Genomic DNA, 18,987 nt, shown 5'->3' with positions numbered 1-18,987 from the left:
TTTTTCTTTAACTTTAGAATAAAATTACTAGAAAACTGTGTAAACATATTTTTCAGTTAGACAATACAGCTAAACGAGAGCAAATATCAAATATCTCACTTTTTCCTTCTGTGCTGTAGATGATCTGCTAAAACTGCTGAAGCTGTGTAGTGCCCCCGGCTGGTCATATGGCAGTATTGCACCTCAGCTACAAGGAGCCTCCTGCAGAGGTTAAAGAATAAAGCGAGCTCAAATGTCCTCAGAGTCCATATAGTGTTCTCTTTCTGACTGGCTGCAGGCCACCGGCCAACTTACTGATGACATTTGTGAAACCTGCTGTGTATTATTAAGGTCCCCGGACCCCCGTGTGTGGGCTTTCCTACCATTAGGACTGAGCATTAAGCAGAGGCTGGTGTTGTCTCGGGACTCGCTGTTCCAGCTGTTGTAGGAGAACCAGGACCCATCAATCCAAACCCACCAGCCCTGGAGGAAAACCACAGCATCCCCATAACTGCAATTTTTTCAGCTGAGTGGAAACTAGTTTGAAATATAAATCAAAACATGACCAAAAACACAAAGAATGGAACCAGGGAAATGGTTTTCAGCATTATAAGCCAATATTTTCAAGGAGGCACTGAATGATTTTTCATGAAGTGACCCAGACAGTCATCAGTCACATGATCGTTTTTTGCCTTTAAATGCTTCCATGAAGGCGGTATCTGTCTTTGGTGACATACCTGAAGCAGCAGAGGAGACAATCTCCAGCAGAGCAGAGAGGACACCAGATGACTTCATGGTGATGAATGATTAAAACATACAGAGTCAAACCCTTTTTAAGGTTGTGACAGGAAGAACATCATGTAGGCGACGTATAATATTTGAAAGGGAACCCTTATGAGCAACACCCGGTGACTGTGGGAAGGAAGAACTCTCTTTTAAAAAGAACTGTCCGGCACCTGTTTGCTAGGTGGGACATTTTTAGTCATTTCCAGGTCCAGGTGGTACTTTGGTTCAGAATATCAAACACTGGGGGTTAAAAACTGTCCAATAAAGTGATGTGTAGCTGACCTCCCAGGTGTTACAATAAAGTTTAACATCCAGGCATCCATTAAAAAGACGATTTATGAGGTGTAGCCCAGTTAGAAGTTAGCAAGAGGTTAGCTCGCCGGTTCATGTATCAACAGATGAAAACCATACAGTACCATTTCTGACTGCAAGATTTCTAAAGCATTGAACTATGCAGCAGTGTAACTTTGAAACTAAACAAAGACAGTGATGTTTGAGGGGTTAGTGAAGTTGGGCTAACGGTCATATATGACTGTACTACCTGTTGGAGGCGTACTTATCTCAGTCAGGCTGAGAGCGCTTCTTTTCCGAACTGCTAAAATATTTAGTGCCTGGGAAACTGCCAGGTCATCAACACTGAGCTTAAAGACTTGCTGAACATAAATAGTGCTGGTGAAAGAAACAGAGAGGCTGAGAATAATGACTGAATACTTTTTGGTGCTAGTGTCTAAAAAATGAGAAGCTCATCCATGAAGACACCTGGATAGGTAACAGGATCACTATGAAGGTGTCCCGTGTACAGTTTTTGAACATGAGGAAGAACGGGACTAAAGCTCACAGATGACGATGACGAGAGGTTTTTACCTGATTTTTTTGTTTTGCTTTTTTGCACACGCCAACTGCGGCTGCTGGAAATGAACTAAATGAGACAATAACTACTCGCTAAAGGTCACAATGACTCACAAATTCAGCTGCCGTATTGAAGAGGAAATAGAAAAAATGACTGGTGCTTGAATTAATTATGTTGGGAAAAGATTTAATTGCTTTGTATTTGAAGTCTATCAAATAAACAGATGTACTAGTAGTGTAATACGGAGGGCCGAAACCAAACAAGAGGTAAACAAAGTGCTGACATTTCCCTGAGCCACGGTGAAAACCCACTGCAGTGCCAGTTAAACAAGTTCTCTACTAAATAAAAAGTTGAACATCTAATTAAATGTACAGACTATCTTGTTAAAGCGGCACCCGTCCAGGATAACAGCCTGTTTCCTTAATTATCTGTGTTAACTCTTAACACACTTCTTGTTTTGTTGATGATGCTTCCTGATGGCGTGCTGCTTTAATTAGTCCCAACTTTCTTTTAAATTACCAAACGATACCGACTCTGTGAACAAATGTTTCTTCTGATTGTGCCCACGTCATCTGACCGACACACACACACACACACAGCCTTTTTACATATTTTTAGTATTTGGGGTGATAACTTCTTTATATTTAATGTAGTCATGCAACATTTTATCTTCATACTATGAGAATTTTCAGAGTAAAAGCCCACAGAGTGCACGGGGTGAGTCAAAATGTTGTGCTTATTAAATCATCTTATTTTTTCCAACATTTCTGAGGCTTTATGACTTCATAAGTGCATGAGATATTTTCAGAGCTGAAAAACAAATTTAAGTTCTGTATAAAAAAAAATGCAACTAAATCAATTTTACACCCACACCAGGAGTCACAATCTAAAGTTAAAATTACCCTGAAAGCAAGTGCACCAGTTTCATGTTTATAACAGAGAGGATCAGAAATAGACACTGGTAGCCGAGAAAACAGAGAAAAAGGTTTTAAAAAGTGGTTAAACTTGGCTCAATAACAATAAAGTTAGAGGTTTGGAAACTTCTAACCGGGCTAAGATTTTCACTGGGAGTGACCAGGATGGACAAGATTAGACGGCTCAGGTCTGGAGACAAAGAGAGGCAAGGCTGCGATGGTTTGGACATGTGCAGAGGAAGGATAGCTGATATACTGGACAAGACCTCGGAGAAGGAAAAACGTATGTAGTGAAGCAGGACATGCAGAGAGATGCTGGGGACAGGGTGAGATGTGCTGACCCCGAAGTTACAAAGTGCTTCACAGAAAAAAAAAAAACACAGAAATATTTGAAAATATGAAGTCATTTGAGTGATGTGTGGCATACTGCATTGTCCTGCTGGAAACAGTCATCAGAAGGTGGATATGGCCAGCAACAGTACTCAGGTAGCCTGTGGTGTTTATACAAGGCTCAGTTTGTACTAAGTGGCCCAAAGTGTGCCAAGAAAAAGTCCCCCACACCATCACACCACCAGCATCCTGAACATTTGTCACAAGGCAGGACGGATCCATGTTTTCATGCTGTTTACACCTAATACTGACCCTACTGTCTGAAACTCACAGCAGAAACCTTCTGCTGCTTTAGCCCTTCAAGGTTTGACGTGTTGTGTTCACACTTTGGTCATTTGAGTTACTGTTACCTTTCATAAAGCTTAAAGCAGTGCGTCTATTCTCCTCTGACCTCAACAAGCCATTTTCTCCCAGAGAACTGCTGCTCACTGGGTATTTTCTCTTTTTGTGTGGGTTGTGTGGGAAAATCCCAGCAGATCAGCAGTTTGCGAACTACTCGGACCAGTCTGTCCATCTTTCAAAGTCACTTAGGTCACATTTTTACAACCTTCTCATGCTCAGGTTAAACTTCAGCAGCTCACCTCGATCAGGTCTACGTGCCTAAATGCAGCTATTTGTTAGATATTTGTGCTAACAAGGGCGAGCGTTTCCTGCCTTTACAGGAAACAGGTGCTGCCAGTTGTTTGATATCGATCCGTCGAGATCAAATATGTGAATTTCTTTAAAGCTTGTCATTGAAAAGGGAAGTGCTAAGCACTCTTTGAGTAAAAACACATTTCTCTTGGTTTTACTGCTCGATACGCTCAATAAATCCGAATATCTGAAACCACAAAGCTGCTGAATCTCCATTAAGATCTCACAAGAACAACTCAGCAAAGAACTCATTTTATTTTGAACACATTCATCAGTTTGAAGAAAGAACACACGACCGAAAGAAAAAACATAAGCAAATATGACAAAATAAAGTATAATCCACTCCATTCTGTTTTCCTCAATTTAATTTTTTAGAATATACACTTTCAAATTCCACAGACTCCTGTTCACACTAACATATATATCTGTACCACACTGTAATTATTATGTAAATAAATACATAAAAAATGAAAGCAAAGATTATTTCTGCTGCCTAAATGCATATTTTATCATGAGTTCGTTTATCACCGTGCTGCTGCAGTAACAAGCTGCAGTGTGAAGAGTTCCTCAGCTGTAGCACAGGCTGTGCATACAGACTGTGTCCAGTGTTAATGAAAGAAAGGCTGCAGGAGAGCAGGAGGACTGCCGGGCTCATTTCCTGCGAACAGGAGCGTGAACACAGGAATCTTCCCTTTGACAAAATTAATTAATTTAAAAAAAATAACAGTGTTGAATCATATGAACAAACAGAAAACATACAAGCATCAAATCCATCATTATTTAACTCCATCAACTCAGTTTTGTTCAGGCTCACTGTGGTCTCTACCATTTAGTTATTTTGGGAGCCAGAAGTGACCACATCTGGATGAGAGAGTGGAGTGACAAGTTACAACTACTTTATTTAATCTGTAACAATAAACCGATGGGCACACAGGCATAGATACCTGCCAGTTCATGCAAATGACAGACTAAAAAAAGTACAATTTCCCCAAAGCTAAAACACCGACTTCCTGGACCATGATTGGTACAACGACTGCACAGCGAGCCATGTTTGTTAGATAAATGCATTAAAAAATGCTCCAAAAGGAACCAACAGCACAAAGTTCATCCAAAGTTCCAGTCACAACGTGACGGAGACAGCAGCTTCAGCTGCTGGAGTCACCATCATCCACTTTTCAAAGAGGCCACGCCCCTAATAATGCAAACTTTAGGCCTTAATGTGATATAAACAAGTGAATTTCTCTTTGTGTACAGTTGTTCTGTAAGGGGAAACTGGCCATGGAGACGTAAACTGTTTTTTGTCGCAGGCTGTAAACGGACATTTTAACATGGGTGTCTATGGGGACTGACTCACTGCTGGAGCCTCTGGTGGACATTAGAGGAACTGCACGTTATGGTGCTTCCATCTTAATTTCCCTGGGCTATTTTTTTTAAAAAGACCACAAATTTTCAGCGCAGCAGCTTTGAGGTAGTGCTAACATGATAACAGTGCTCAGCATTCTTACCTGATCGCTGCAAAAATAACAGAACCGTGGCTGATAGCAGTGCACAAACATAAAGATCGATTTTCTTTTTGGGTCCAAAAAGTAAAGCCTTAAACCTGCATCCCTTTTATTGTCCAATAGGGGGCGACTCCTGTGGCTGTAAAAAGACGTCTGATTGTGTAGAAGTCCACGTCTGTCTCACTTGAGCTCTGACTTTTGCAAACTCTTTGCTGATGAGTTTACGGCCTCACGCTCTTGTTTTAAATTCATTGAAAGAACGTGACGCTCCTTTTGTGAACACACAGAAGGACGACGGAGCGCACGAGCCTACAGCCGCCCTCAGTCTCTCCCCACTCTCTCAGATAGCAACAGCAAAGCCTGAGGCAGGACTTTGCTAACCAGTAGGTCACATCACAATACAGAATCAAAAAGTTATCAAACACTGAGCAGTTCATCCTGAGATGGAAGTTATTTTACCTCAAATGTGAATCTCATGGTGAGATTAGAGCAGAAACAACGAAATATTAGAGTCTGTAGGAGTCATTCTCTGATAATCACAAATGTCTGTACAAAACAGATACTGTCACTTAGCTAAGACGTGCTTGAGAAGACGAGGAGGTAGAAAAACTTTAGTATTCATCCTCCACTCAGCATGCATGGCACTGACATAGAAAAATGGGTTAGTGAAGATGCTGGAAGTACAGCAATAACTTCATAGTATCTACATTTATTCATATGATAACTCTTTCAAAAGTATATGCTGATGTAGCGCTGATCACTTTAGATGGTGCAAAGGAAAATTTACAGCTGGTGAAATACATTCGACTCTCCGGTAAACCAGGCTGAAGTGTTAAAGTGAATCAACGATCCAGAAAACAAATACATTAAGTCCATTAGGCGTGCGATCCATCTGTATACCTTACTGGAGTAGGACGATAGTTTAAGGTGGACCTATTCTGCTCATAGTTATTTATTCTTGGACTCTACCAGAGTAGCTTTGCATAATTCACAGTTCAAAATCATCCTTATTTATCTTTTTGTGGGCCTTTGTTCAGCCTGAACGAGCTGTTTTAGCTCCTCCCCCTTTGAGGGTGACTTTATTCTAATTGGTCTGAACACCAGTTGGGCGGGCCTTTTATAATATGACCATATTAGGCATATCCCCTGTCTGTGGCATCAACCGTAGAAAGAACTGTGTGAAACCTTTTCACACTTAGATAATGTTTGGTACAATAATTCACCATTTTAAGAGTTTATAGATATAACAGAGCAGAGTAGGTCCAGTTTAAAGCTGTCCATTTCTTTTCCTAATTTGTGTGAAATATTTGCGCTTGCAGTCTCTGCTCAGCTGTTTTAACGAGCTGCCTGAGCTCCTTAAAGGTACTTTTTATAAGTTTCCCAAAACGGGGGCAGCATTTAATCAGTGCTTGTTATGTTAATGACTTCCCTGGTGACTCACTTCACCAACTCGTGGTATAAACTGGCTTATATGAAGGTACAACCCATCCTTTGTTTAGCTTCAGCTGATCTCTCTAACACCAGTTTTGGACATCAACTCAGCGAGTGTTTACACTTAGAAAGCTTTAAAATAAGTACCTTTAATGCTCACGCAGGTTTGTCATTTTCCTGATGTCCTGTTATTTCAAAGAAAAGAGGAAAATCAAACAGCTGTAATAACTGTGGCTTCAGATGAACATGTAACTTGTGTGATCCCTTCCAGTGCTGAATTACTGTTTTTCTGAGCACGACAGGCAAAAACACTTTTTATTAACAGTATCTGACCTACAATTCATATGTAAAAATATTTTGTTCGGTTTAACCCAAAAATATTATTATTTTTATACAAGGTTTTTGTTGTCTGAGAGCACCATGTTTAGCACGCTGCTTTGACTGTACATTGCACCGACTGTTAAGCTCTTATTTTCCTATCTGATGATTGGTTACAACCTTCCCGGCAAACCAAATAAATAAAGTACTTCACCCTACGGCGTGATACGAGGACAGTATGTGTGTGAACACCTTTGGCAGTGAACATGAAGCTGCTCAGAAAGACACGGAGACATTCACGAATACATTATCTCATGTCTGACCCGCCCTAATCCTACTGCTTTAGCCTGAAGTTACCAACCTGCTGCCTCCACGATGGCTGAAGGTCAATTTCTACCTTCGATCATGTGATCGTTCATCAGCCCGCTAATTAAAACGTCAGCCTGTGATAGCCGACCTCTTCGCACAAACTCTGATGAACTAATTAAAAGCTGATGACCTAATTAAACCCCCCAAAACTTTATATCACAGCTTCCCTTTGCTGAGATCACACCGGCGGTCATACAAGACGGTAAACTCTGTTACCATCAGTCATTTAGCCGACCTTGTGGAGGAGAATTAGTGGCTATTGACCTCTTTCTAGTGGGACTTTTGTTTCCCAGAGATTAGTGGCACAGCGTGACAGAAATACAGTTGCAGAAATACCAAGGCTGTAAACTAAAGCTTTGAAGAAGATGAGAAATAAATAAAAGTGCTGGACAGTAGCAGCAGCACTGTAGCTGAATATATATATTTTTAAATGTGAGGTGAGATGAAAGTTACAAATGAAACAAAAACGCAAACTGAAGGCTTCCCATGATGATTTTGGCTTCTCAGGAGCCTCGGAGTTAAACCGCTCTGTAAAGAAAAACCACAACACTCCAACTCGTGTTCCTCAGCACGACTAAACTACATGTTAATCTGACCAAGGCTCGTTCTTTGAGGAGCTCCTCCTCATCTCCGATGTCCTTTCAGCTTCTTGTTCCTCGCAGGGGTTTTGATTGGCTGACTGGCGGCTCCGTTTTCCTTCGGCATGGAAACCGGAGCTGCCGCTGTCGGTGGAGACATCGGAGAGAAAGGGTCTGGCTCTCCGTCGATGCTGGACTTGAACGGCCCAGCGGGGGAAAATTTTAAAGGACTGAAAGAAAAAGAAATAATGGTCAAGTTATTATAAACATGAGAGCAAGAAGGATAAATAAGCTTATTTCGGATGATCTCCCAAAATTTGCAGGAATTCATTCCTCTAATTCTTACCAACTACCCAAATGTTTCATTAAAATGTGTCTTTGCTCCCGGTGTGGTGATGGACACATTTGGAAAACTAAAAATATCTCAGACTAGTTTAAATAGGAGTCCTGTAGAGTACATGTAGTGACTGTAGACTCAATTAACATGAAAAAACTTACAGAAATTCACTTTCAACATCTCAGGCTGAAGAACTTTCAGCTTAAAAAATAAATAAATAAGTAAATATGTTGACTATAGTCAAAGTCCTTTTAGAATGAAGTCCCAGCACTGCATACTGAAACACTTCCGGGCAGATATTCTGGAGCTCAGTCACAACTAGGGCTACGTCTACACTAATCCGGATAAATCTGAAAACACGGCTTTTGTATTAAAACGCTCCGCGTCCACACTGTCGTTTTAAGTTGTTTCCAAACAGTTGTTCATCCACACTGAAACGTTTATGTTCCAGTACTGCGCATGCGTGAAACGTAAGACGATTCGACCGGCCTCATTTCTGTCTGCCGTTTATTTACTTTCCGGCTCTTTGGAACGTTGCGGCAAAATGTCGAGGAAAAGCACCGAGTTTTGTTTTTAAATGGACTGACAATGAGGTGGAGTTGTTGCTGCAAGTCACACAAAAGTACAAAGCTGCAAAAGCGAGTCAGAATAAATAAATTTGAAGAAAAGCCATCTGGAGCATGTGCAGACTGATGTTAATCTTTAATAGGGCTGTCAAAACTGAGAGCAAACAAAACTACAGTATAATGCTGTCCGCCATCTTAGTTTAATTGTTCACATGACTGCATCATGTGACTAAAATGCGTCATCATTTCCGAAAGCCTGCGGTTACACTGTCCACACTGCAATGCGAAAACGCCATTTTCAAAAAGCTCAGTTTTCCTTGACCAAAAGCGCCATCTCAGTGTGGACAGAAGGCCAAAACGGAGAGAAAAAGATGCGTTGTCAAACAAAAACGTATTAGTGTGGACGTGGCCTAGGACATAAATCCTGATCAAAGGGTTAGGGCCTCACAGACTGAGCTGTGAGGACCATGAACTAAAGTTTTTGGACCGTTTCTCTTAAATACAGACTCCCAGAAGTGTCTTTCTTTGCGTTACCTGATGGGCGTGCGTGGGCTGCTGTTGTGTCGGCGTACATTTCTCGCTCGGGGTTCGAATGAGAAGCCTTCCTTTAGACTCTCGAGGACCGATGGAGCCACGTATGTGAAACCCTAAAAACAGCAGACGAGTGAAGAGCCTTTGACTATCTGAGGCTTCATTATGAAGCGGACAGAAAAGAAGTCTGATGAGGAGGATAATCTCACAGCGAAGGCGAGCTCTGCGCTGTGGCTGAGCGAAGTGTCATCTGGACTGTCCACCGGCGTCTGTCTGGTAAACCTGGTGTCAAACTGGCTCACATCCTCATCCGACTGCTGCACGTAGACGGCAGACAGAAAAGAATGAGCAATTAATAAAGGTATAAGTTGGTGTGAAGGTAAGACAAAGGCATCGAGCGGTCTGGGAACATCAAAGAGAAACACACAGCAGGAGGTAGATGGGAAGAGAAGTTAATTTAAAGAAAAAAGGGAGTGGACACTGCTGAATCAACTCCTCTGGCTTTCAATAAATAAAAGGAATAGATTAACTTGAATAAGAAACGGTGACCTACCAGCTGTGGCTTATACGGCGGCTCCACTCTCCTATGCAGCAGGTCGTCCCAGATAACGTGTTTAAAGAAGGCGTGTTTCTGTAAAGGAACAAAAGGACCTGTTCTTAGATTCTTGTGTTCTTGGGGGAACGTCACAAACTCGGGTCCCTTTTGTTTTACAGGGTCTGCTTTGGTTTAGCAGTGTGGAATATTTCCATCATATGAGCCGTGATCAGAGCTGTGGCCCTTAATCTAAAAACACATCTCATTTAAATGTAATCATTTTGACCTCCACGTCTTTGACCTACATCTCTTCATCTCAAGTGGCTTCGATTTCAGTCTACACTTATTTTTCCCTGCACATCTTGTACCAACACATCTTTGATTTACATGTATTCACACACATACAGTCTGATTCTGAGAAAACACTGCACATCAGATGGATTTCCTTACAAATTTAGACTAAAACATGGACAGTCTGCAGGTATTTCAGAGTGTTTCCTGTGTTGTAGCTCACACAGGAAGCATCACAGTTACCTGGATGTCAGCACAGTCTGCTTTACTGGAGCCAAGTCTTTGGGCTGGGTTTTTCTTCAACAGCTGAAAAACAGATAAGAGTGGGGCGTGTCACCATGCAGGCAGATAACTGTGTGTCTAAAACCCTGAGCCTGAAATAATTACTCAAACACCTTTTCAGGTTTTACTGTTTCTAACCTCTACATTCAATTCAATTTCATTCATATAACGCCAAATCACAACAGCAGTTACCTCAAGGAGCTTTTTACTGTAAGGTAAAGACTCTACAGTAACGTTCACTTATAAGAAAACATTCACTTTCATTCAATGCTAGCAGTTATTATGTGAAGAACAAACAACTTTAATGTAAAATTAACTGATTTTGAGCAACTTGTGCCTGAAAGTATTTGTCAGATAATTAGCATGACTTTTCAAAACTTTTCCAGCCACAAAAATCTTTCTTTTGCACTGAAACTAAAGTCATTAATTTGGCCCCTTTGCAAAGTTTTTATGTTGCTTTAAGGCGTCAGATGACCAGATGGGGGAGAAATGTGGAAGAAACATCCACTGAAAGTATCTGTACAGAAGAAAACCCAAGCAGAACGTCCCGGTGCTGCGTACAAAACATAATGTTTTGTAAAAGTTAAAAGGTGAACTTCTTTAATAGCCTGGACTCAAAACTTTTACGATAAAAATATATAAAGTTAAATGTTCCAGAGAAAAATCTGGACATGTTTAAAACCATCTGGTTACCGAGTGTACTCTGGACTGTTTCCTACATTGATTTTATTTTGGCAGAGAGAAGGAGTCAGTTCACTGAGATGTGTGACTGGGAAGGGCAGTAAAGTCTCCACCGCACGCTGAGAAGACGGACAGCCAGCTTCTCTTGGCAGACGTGAAGGAGGGAGGCTGCTGGCAGGAGGCGAGCCCCAGTAGCTAAAAACCACCCCGACTAATTCTTAAGAATCATTGATCTGACACCGAATCCACAAACAGCAATTACTCATATGTGTACAAACCAGACCAGGAGCCATGATGCATTATTTAAAAAAAGGAAAAATAACTGGGCTGAAAAACACATTTAAAACTGAAACCAAATCAATTTGAAACCCACTCTGAGTGTCACAATCTAAAGCCAAAATCCTGCTTTTCTTTAGCATGATTTATTAATGTAACCAACTGGGAGTTGATGAGATACCAGTTTAAAAACTGTGAAGTAAAGGGACAGAAACGAGTTTGGGACCCTGGATGTTTGATGGGTTTTCTCTTAACTCACTGGAGAAAACTTCAAAAAGTACATTTAAGCTTTGAAATGCACCGAAAGGACAAACACACCTGCCCCGTGTTTTATGTGACTTTGTGCTACGCACCTTTTTGACGAGGTCTCTGGCATCGATTGTCAGGTACGGCGGCAGGCTGAGTTTACACTTCAAGATCTTGTCGATGGTCTTCTTCCTGTTTTCCGCCGTGAACGGAGGCTGAAAACAGAGTACGGGATTCAGTCAGCGGTTACTAATAGGACATTAAAACTGCTTGTTAATCGATTCTGTGAGCACAGAAGTCACTCCATCCCAGCCTGAACCTAAATGCATTATTCAACAGCAGGGTGGCTAAACTGAGGGAAAACAGGAGAGCCCACTGGTGAGGAATAACACCGTCACAACTGTCAGCCTCCACCACCAGTTTGGCCTCCTGTGACTTTTTTCTCTTTTGATGTGGAATTCAGGTTTACATTTTGCTGTTCTGACATACTGGTGGATTTTTTCCTGGACCAGGACGGCCCTCTGTAGGAAAACTAGGGGAGCACAACTGATCCAAGCAGCAAACGCAAGGAGTCTGAGATCCTGCATTTTCTTTATTACTTCTGAACATTTGATGAGCAAAAATGTCTGACTGTCTCGTCACAGTCCAAATGCTCCTTCAGTTCCCAAAATCAAACACTAAGACTGACCATCAAGATGTCACTGCTTAATAACCGGACTTCCAAGAAGCTGAGGACAAATTTAAATCGGGTACAGGTCTGGCTCATCGTCTTGCGCACTCTGGACCATTTTCAGCTCAGCTGCTATTTTCAGAGCTTCTACTGGAAGTGCTGTTCTGTCCTCTTGCACTTGTGCCTCCACATTGTGCATGCTGTGCTAAAACAGAGATCCTCTAACCTGATTTTCATTTTCTGGGAAGCGGATGATGTCACGGTGAGCCAAATCAGGGGAAGAGCTCAAGTGACGAGTTATTATTTCCATGTGCTGGCACAAGATGGCAAGGCTGAGGCCATTTCCTCTGAATGCTGATGCATCAGGACATGTTCACAGGCTCAACTGATGGTGCACAACCTCATGAATGCGAGGAAAAAAGCACGAGTGGACTCCTGGTCTCGCTCCCGGAAACTGTGGACAGTTCAACTGAAAACAGCTCGGTCGTATCCAGAGAGCCAGCAGTTATCACAGATTTCAGGTGAACCTGAAACAAGTTTATTTTTGCTCTCTGCAGAGGTCATCACAGGACTTCTGATGATTGATCTAAAACCTGCAGCTGCACTGAAAGCTGACTGAAACATATATGAGGAGATGACTGTGAATCTGGGAAGCCTGTTCTTTGAACCTTCTGATCATATTTATACTGCTGCTGCTGACAGGCAGTTGAGACGTAGCTCCAGCAATCCAAGTTTTGTGGACTGAGGCGTGAATCCATCACCTGTAGAAATTTTCTGTCCAACCACCACTTTTTTTTTTTAATAACCATTTTAGCTGAAGTATTGTGGAACTGAGGAAATGAATATTCTCCCGTAGGGTGTTTGGAGCACACACTTACTTCACTACTTTCACTCTTAAATAAAATACCGTGACTAGAAAATCCGATGTTGTGAAATAGAGCTCAGTCTTCGTCTTTGTAAAGCAAAACTTTAAGAAACGGCCTGAAGGCTCCACAGAAACTAAAACTGAAGCTGCAGGAAGGAGCATGAAAACCCCGAGGCTCTCTGGATGGTCAGTAAAAGCTCTTCTTTGACTCGGCGGTCTTCTTCCAAACCACCATCTATCGCCCTAAACTTAAAAAAAAAAAAAAAATGATTGCAGATACTAGCCAGAGGGGGCAGTGTTTTATTCTGTTAGGCTGCAGCAACCACTTCTTCATAAAAAGAGAAGCAAGCTCTCTTTCTCTAAAAAAGAGAAGCAAGCTTCTCTTTTTTAGGCGAGCTTTAGGAGGAGGTACAGAGAAAAGCTTAACCCTACAGACAGCAGCCAATCAGCCTAAAAAACACTGCAGGCTCCAGCTTACCGATCCAGTCATCATATCGTACATGAGCGCCCCGAGGCTCCACCAGTCCACCGCTCTGTTGTGACCCGACCTGGTCAGGATCTCTGGAGCCCTGCAAGGAAACAGGCAAACACAAAGTGAGGGAGTGAAAGTTTTTGTGATGGGTTATAAAGCTGAAGCCTCGGAGTCTGTAATGTTTCGGTGTGTGTGTGTTACCCACATGTACTCGATGGTGCCGCAGAAGGTGTGTGTGACGGATCCATCGTGAATCGATTCTTTGCAGAGCCCAAAGTCAGTCAGCTTGATGTGTCCTTAAATAGAAAGTCAAACTGAAGCACTCAGATGAGGCATAAATGACTCCCTGAGGTATATTTACATCCTGTTTATAATTCAAGAAATTTGCCTCTTTTCTCCACCTTCATGAAAAATGATGCCTGCAGTACCACTAGTGTCCACTTGAGGCACACTTCCAAACCAAGTTAGTTAAAATATGAGACTTTGCAGGAGAAATAAACACATTTACAGGCAGCTATAAGAAACGAAACCCTCTATGGAGAGTTTCCACCTTCAGAACAAAACTGCTGAAATTGTATTAAATGTTAAAGCTTGAATAATTCCACCTGTCAGTCAAACATAACTATTAGACTGACAGGTGCATCTGAGCTTGCTAGAGTCCCTGAACTGGACTTTTGCATCACAGTTGTGCTGTTAGAGCATTTTTAAAGCAGTTATCTGCATAATAATAGGACTGCTGTGCAGTTATTGTACTAACAGCGGCTCCAAGAAATCTGTGCTCCACTTTTCTCCATTTTTCTCCATTTTGTGCATTCTCAGGCAAACTCGTGCTCTCACCTTGGTGATTGAGCATGATGTTTTCAGGTTTCAGGTCCCGATAAATAATCCCGTTAGAGTGGAGGTGACCGAGGGCCAGAGTGATCTCTCCAAGATAGAAGCTAAGCATACACAACATTTTAATTAAACATTACTTAAACAGTGAACAGTTTTCAGCATCATTAACAAAACGCACAAACCAGAAATCACACATACCAGGCAGTGTCCTCCATGAAGATGCCTTCCTTCTCCAGCTGCATGAACAACTCTCCTCCTGAGGATAAACAGCAGAACACTTGGATGAGACAAAGTTCACATAATGTCAGACCAACGTGGTATGATAGCAAATATCAGAGGCTGGATTTTTAGTCACATAGATTTTGTCTGAAATGTATTTTGGGTGCAGGTTAAGAATATTTCTACATGCATATCAGTGAACGGGACCCATCATGTGTCCAATCCGTAAAAGACCTTTGACAAAAGGACCTGACGGTTAAGTCGGGGTAAAGATCAGCAGATGTTGCCCCACAGCTGGATGTTGCCTCCATCTTACCGCTCAGACACTCCAAGATGAGGTAGAGTTTTCCTCCAGTCTGGAAGGCGTACAGGAGATCTACGATGAACGGGTGCCTCACCGTCTCCAGGATCTCTCGCTCTGCTCGCGTATGGGCCGTGTCTTTAGCGTTGCACACTATCTTTGCCTGTAGGAGACAAAAAGTGGAAGGTGGCTTGATATAAACTAAAAACTGAAAAGTGCGCAATGAGAGAAAGGAGAAACAGCATCCAGGATCCATCCAAGTACCTTTTTCAGGACCTTCATGGCAAAAATTCTCCCTGTCTGAGCCCCTTGAACCTTCCTCACTTGGAAAACCTGCAGAGAGACAAAAGCAGCGGGATGCTGTACGACTGTGGTTGCAACAGGTAGGACGTTTTAAAAATCAAATCTGACAAATCAAACATGGGCAGCGACACACTGTGGTGACTCCTTATGAATAAGGGAGTGCCTTTTTTATTAAACAAACCCGTCTGGGGGCAACCTTTGAAGATTTGGTTGATGGAATTCCTCCAAGAGTATGATCACACATTAGACTACCTGGTAATGTATCGAGAGAGGTAATAAAAGGTAACAGGGACCAGTAAAACTCTGATCTACTGTTATCAAGAAGGAATAAATAAAACCAAAAGTCTGTGCTGAAGAAACATACTACTTAAAGAAATGTCACATGTGCGCACACAGACACACACATACTTTGCCATAAGCTCCTTTTCCCAGCACTGTAAGAAGCTCAAAGCAGTCCGGTCCGACTCTCTCACGGTCCCTGTTGACACTTTCACTGGTCAGCTCCACCTCCTCCGTCTGGGCACTAGGCAGAGGAGAAAATAACCAGTATGGGTACCGGCATCAGCAGTTAATATTTATTTATTTATGTTTCATATGCACTGTTAAACCTGGCTTACTTTTCTGGTTCTGGCACAGTGAAGTCGCACACATCATCCTACAGACAGGGAAAAAGAAGACAAACAGGGTTAAATGGAGCTGCAATATTTCAAAGGTACTTTTAATGGAAATGAAGAGTGCATAAAAGGTAGTTAAGTCTTTCAGATTTTAGACTTTTAGAAGGGATGCCTCCTGCTGCCTTCTGGACCAAACTTCACACCTTCTAAAACTAACTAAAACTGAAAAATAGCAGCTGTGTCAAACAAGCCTGTGTATTGTATTGGAGCGATATCAGCTAAAGTTAAAATAGGGCCGAGTATGTAATGTCATGTAGCACCACAGGATGGTGAAAAGGTCGCCCCCCCAAAAAAAGAAAGAAAAAAAAACCACACAGCATTCTACAGAGTTGTGAGCAGCAAAAAGAGGAATAATATAACTTTAGGGGACAAGCTTTTTTAGCCACACCCCTTTTAAAGTGGCTGTCTTCTGATTGGCTTCCCTGTGTAAACAGAGGTTTTGGGCAGCTGGTGAGTTAGCTTCCATGAGATGGCCAAGCCATCGAGTTGTCCCCTTTCTGTGAGATCATACAGAGCCCAGAGCAGAAGAACAGGAAATAGTCATGCTCCCAGTTTACTATAAAAGGGTAAGTTTTTCAGAATAAAACTCTCTAGTTAGTCAATTCAAAAGAATGCATGAGTTTCCAAACAAAGCCTTCAGTGAGTCTTACAAAGTTATTGGGATGACTGTGACAGAATTTTCAAAATAAAAGCCCCTAGTTATAGTACTTTCTTTTAATCTCAAGATTAAATTTCAGAATACATTAAAAAAGGTAAAACTGCTTAAAAAATTTGTGATCTTCTTTCAACATTTTATGCAAAAAGTATATCATTTTATGTCATTTCCTGTTTACCCTACATGTGACACTTCATATTTTGTCATTATTTCACATATCACTAAATATAGTATTTAAAGAACACAAAGTAAAGAAAAACAGCATTTGTCAAAATTAAACAATACATTTACACAACATAAATCAACCATCGTATAAAAATATGATCATTTTTCCCATTGTTCTCATTTGGCTTGGCTATAAATGAGCATTTGATGCAGACCTCTGTGTCACTGATGTCCTCAGTCTCCAAGTCGATGTCGAACACTCCTGCCATCCTGAAACAAAGACGGGACAGTCAGATAGTCTCCTGTGTTTAATTTCACTTTACTTACAAACACGGGAACATTTTTTGCTCCTGTGGACTTTCATACACCGACAGCTACGGCTGAAAGGTCGACAACTGCAGGTTTCAGATCTGCTCTGTGTGTTTACACCAGATCAGAAGCAAAGAGTCACGTCACATGAATACATCCGCATTTGAAGCTCAAAGTGTCACCAAACAGCCAACAGGACGAGGAGGACACGACGGACTAACAGGAAATGCAAAATGTGAAAACTATACTTTGCGTCTGTGAATTCATAACTCTGGAAATTTATGAATGATACTGGTTTGTACAGAAATCAGGTTTACATACTTTTATATTTGGGGAAAAAAAATTCAATGTTCTGTGACTCTGCAAAACATAAATAAATGTATTTATTCATTCATTAATGAGGATGTGACTTCCTAACAGCAGCACTGGGAGCCGTCCAGAGGTGCATAATGAGACTACAATGAAGGGGAGACTGGACAAAATTAATCAGATATATTTTAAATGGGCAAAATCTAAAAATGACACTATGCAAAACAAAACAGCCCGATGGAAACTTTAAATGATTTTAAATATCAATAAAACATTGTAATTCACTAAGCAGTGCTTTTGTTGCCAATCCCAGGTTGGATATCTACACGTTTATTAATGAATGTTTTGCTAGACCAGGTGCCCAAATAGGAAAGGTTAACAGCCAAAATGCAGCTTCATTTGAAAGGTTTCTGAAAATGTGCTTGTTCAGCATGTAACTCAAACACAGAATCAGCTGAGTCAGTTCAAATACACCTTCAGACTGTGAGCACACTCAAAATTTAACCAACTGGACCAAAACACACCGGGTCTGGAACCACAAAACTCAGCATGTTTTATCAGATGATAATTAAGGAGAGACCAGAAGTTATTTCCAGCCTCGTCTCACTCTGCTGCAGCTGACTGGCTGTAACACCAAGGCGTGTGTGAATACCCTCAAAAGAAATCGAACCAACCAAACATTAGCTGAGGCTCGGCCGAGCAAAACACGGCCCGGCTAAGTGAACGCTTATGAGGCGGCTGATCATCAGTTTAAACCCGTTAAATGTGACACATGTATTCTGTATCTTATTTTACTCGAGCTACGAATCCTCGGCGTGAAAAAAAACAAAACAGGGAAGGAGCTCATTCACTTCCCACGTTAGCCGAAACAAATAAACGTGTTAACTTGACAGAAGCGCTGAGCTTTCCCTGAGCTGATTTTAGGCTCACATATGGTCTTTTAGAGTCTTTAAAGTGTCACTAACTCCGGTTAAATGTTAGGCGTCACTGCGGTGACACGTCAGGCAGTGAGCAGGTTTGACAGGCTAAATAAAAACACCGAGAACAGGCTAAAGCTAACTAGCCTCACCTGGGGACGCTCCCTCATCCGGCGGACGCTCGGTCCTCTCTGTACGGTGATTTTCTCTTTTCAAGCAGCTTTATACACAACTAGCGGTGGCTGTCATTGCTTTGTCAGATTTTAATGACCTGGACAAACAACCATAGAGAGCTGTTTGGGTTCTTCTCATGCGCCGCGCTACTCTTCTTCTACTGTTTTTTGAGTTTATGACCGGTGTGTTAATAACTCGCCTTTACTGCCATCTACAGGACTGGAGTTTCGTAGCAGCGGGAAATCAAAACGAGAAAAACAACAATTGTTTTTCATGTTTAGCCCGTCTGAGTAGCTCAGAAACTGCTGGTCTGCTGGGATTTTCCCACACAAACATCTCTAGGGTTTACAGATAATGGTCTGACAGGAAAAAATATCCAGTGACTTCTGGTACTTCTTGGTACTTCTCTTGGAGAAAATACCTTGTTGATTATTTTTGAATTAATAGGAAGACAAGAAAGACCAAAAATTTGGCAGGTGGGGATTGCCTGGTCTGATGACTCTACATTTCTACTGCCATATTCAGATAGTAGGATCAGATTTGGCTGTAAACAACATGAAAGCATCGCTCCATCCTGCCTTGTATCAGCAGGTCAGGCTGCTGGCGGTGTGATGGTGTGGGGGAT

The 18,987-nt window shown here is 41.7% G+C and overlaps 1 protein-coding gene across 1 annotated transcript; it reads right to left on the bottom strand.

The window, feature by feature from the left end:
* Positions 1 to 3,788: 3,788 nt before the first annotated feature.
* On the bottom strand, positions 3,789 to 18,545 carry LOC100694444 (ribosomal protein S6 kinase beta-2). Its single transcript, XM_003454641.5, has 16 exons — positions 18,341 to 18,545; positions 16,869 to 16,923; positions 15,777 to 15,814; positions 15,568 to 15,682; positions 15,121 to 15,189; positions 14,872 to 15,019; positions 14,535 to 14,592; positions 14,340 to 14,440; positions 13,708 to 13,798; positions 13,509 to 13,599; positions 11,603 to 11,710; positions 10,254 to 10,316; positions 9,738 to 9,815; positions 9,394 to 9,501; positions 9,188 to 9,300; positions 3,789 to 7,980 (listed from the first exon to the last, which is right to left on the bottom strand). Exons 2-16 carry the CDS (start codon positions 16,920 to 16,922, stop codon positions 7,797 to 7,799), a joined length of 1,419 nt encoding a protein of 472 aa, XP_003454689.1. The 5' UTR covers position 16,923; positions 18,341 to 18,545; the 3' UTR covers positions 3,789 to 7,796.
* Between the last annotated feature and the right edge of the window lie 442 nt (positions 18,546 to 18,987).

Source organism: Oreochromis niloticus, linkage group LG6 (genome assembly GCF_001858045.2).
Source record: "Oreochromis niloticus isolate F11D_XX linkage group LG6, O_niloticus_UMD_NMBU, whole genome shotgun sequence".
Lineage (NCBI taxonomy): Eukaryota > Metazoa > Chordata > Actinopteri > Cichliformes > Cichlidae > Oreochromis > Oreochromis niloticus.
The sequence above is the reverse complement of the archived record's forward strand: the minus strand, read 5'-3'. Positions and strand labels throughout refer to the sequence as shown.

What these genes read in the sequence shown, in the direction of transcription:
- LOC100694444 (XM_003454641.5), bottom strand. Translation starts at nt 16,922, where the DNA reads ATGGCAGGAGTGTTCGACATCGACTTGGAGACTGAGGACATCAGTGAC. An exon ending in ACTGTGCCAGAACCAGAAAA is followed by an intron (nt 15,683 to 15,776) that starts GTAAGCCAGGTT and finishes TCCTCTGCCTAG; the next exon opens with TGCCCAGACGGAGGAGGTGG. An exon ending in CATCTTGGAGTGTCTGAGCG is followed by an intron (nt 14,593 to 14,871) that starts GTAAGATGGAGG and finishes GTTTATCCTCAG; the next exon opens with GAGGAGAGTTGTTCATGCAG.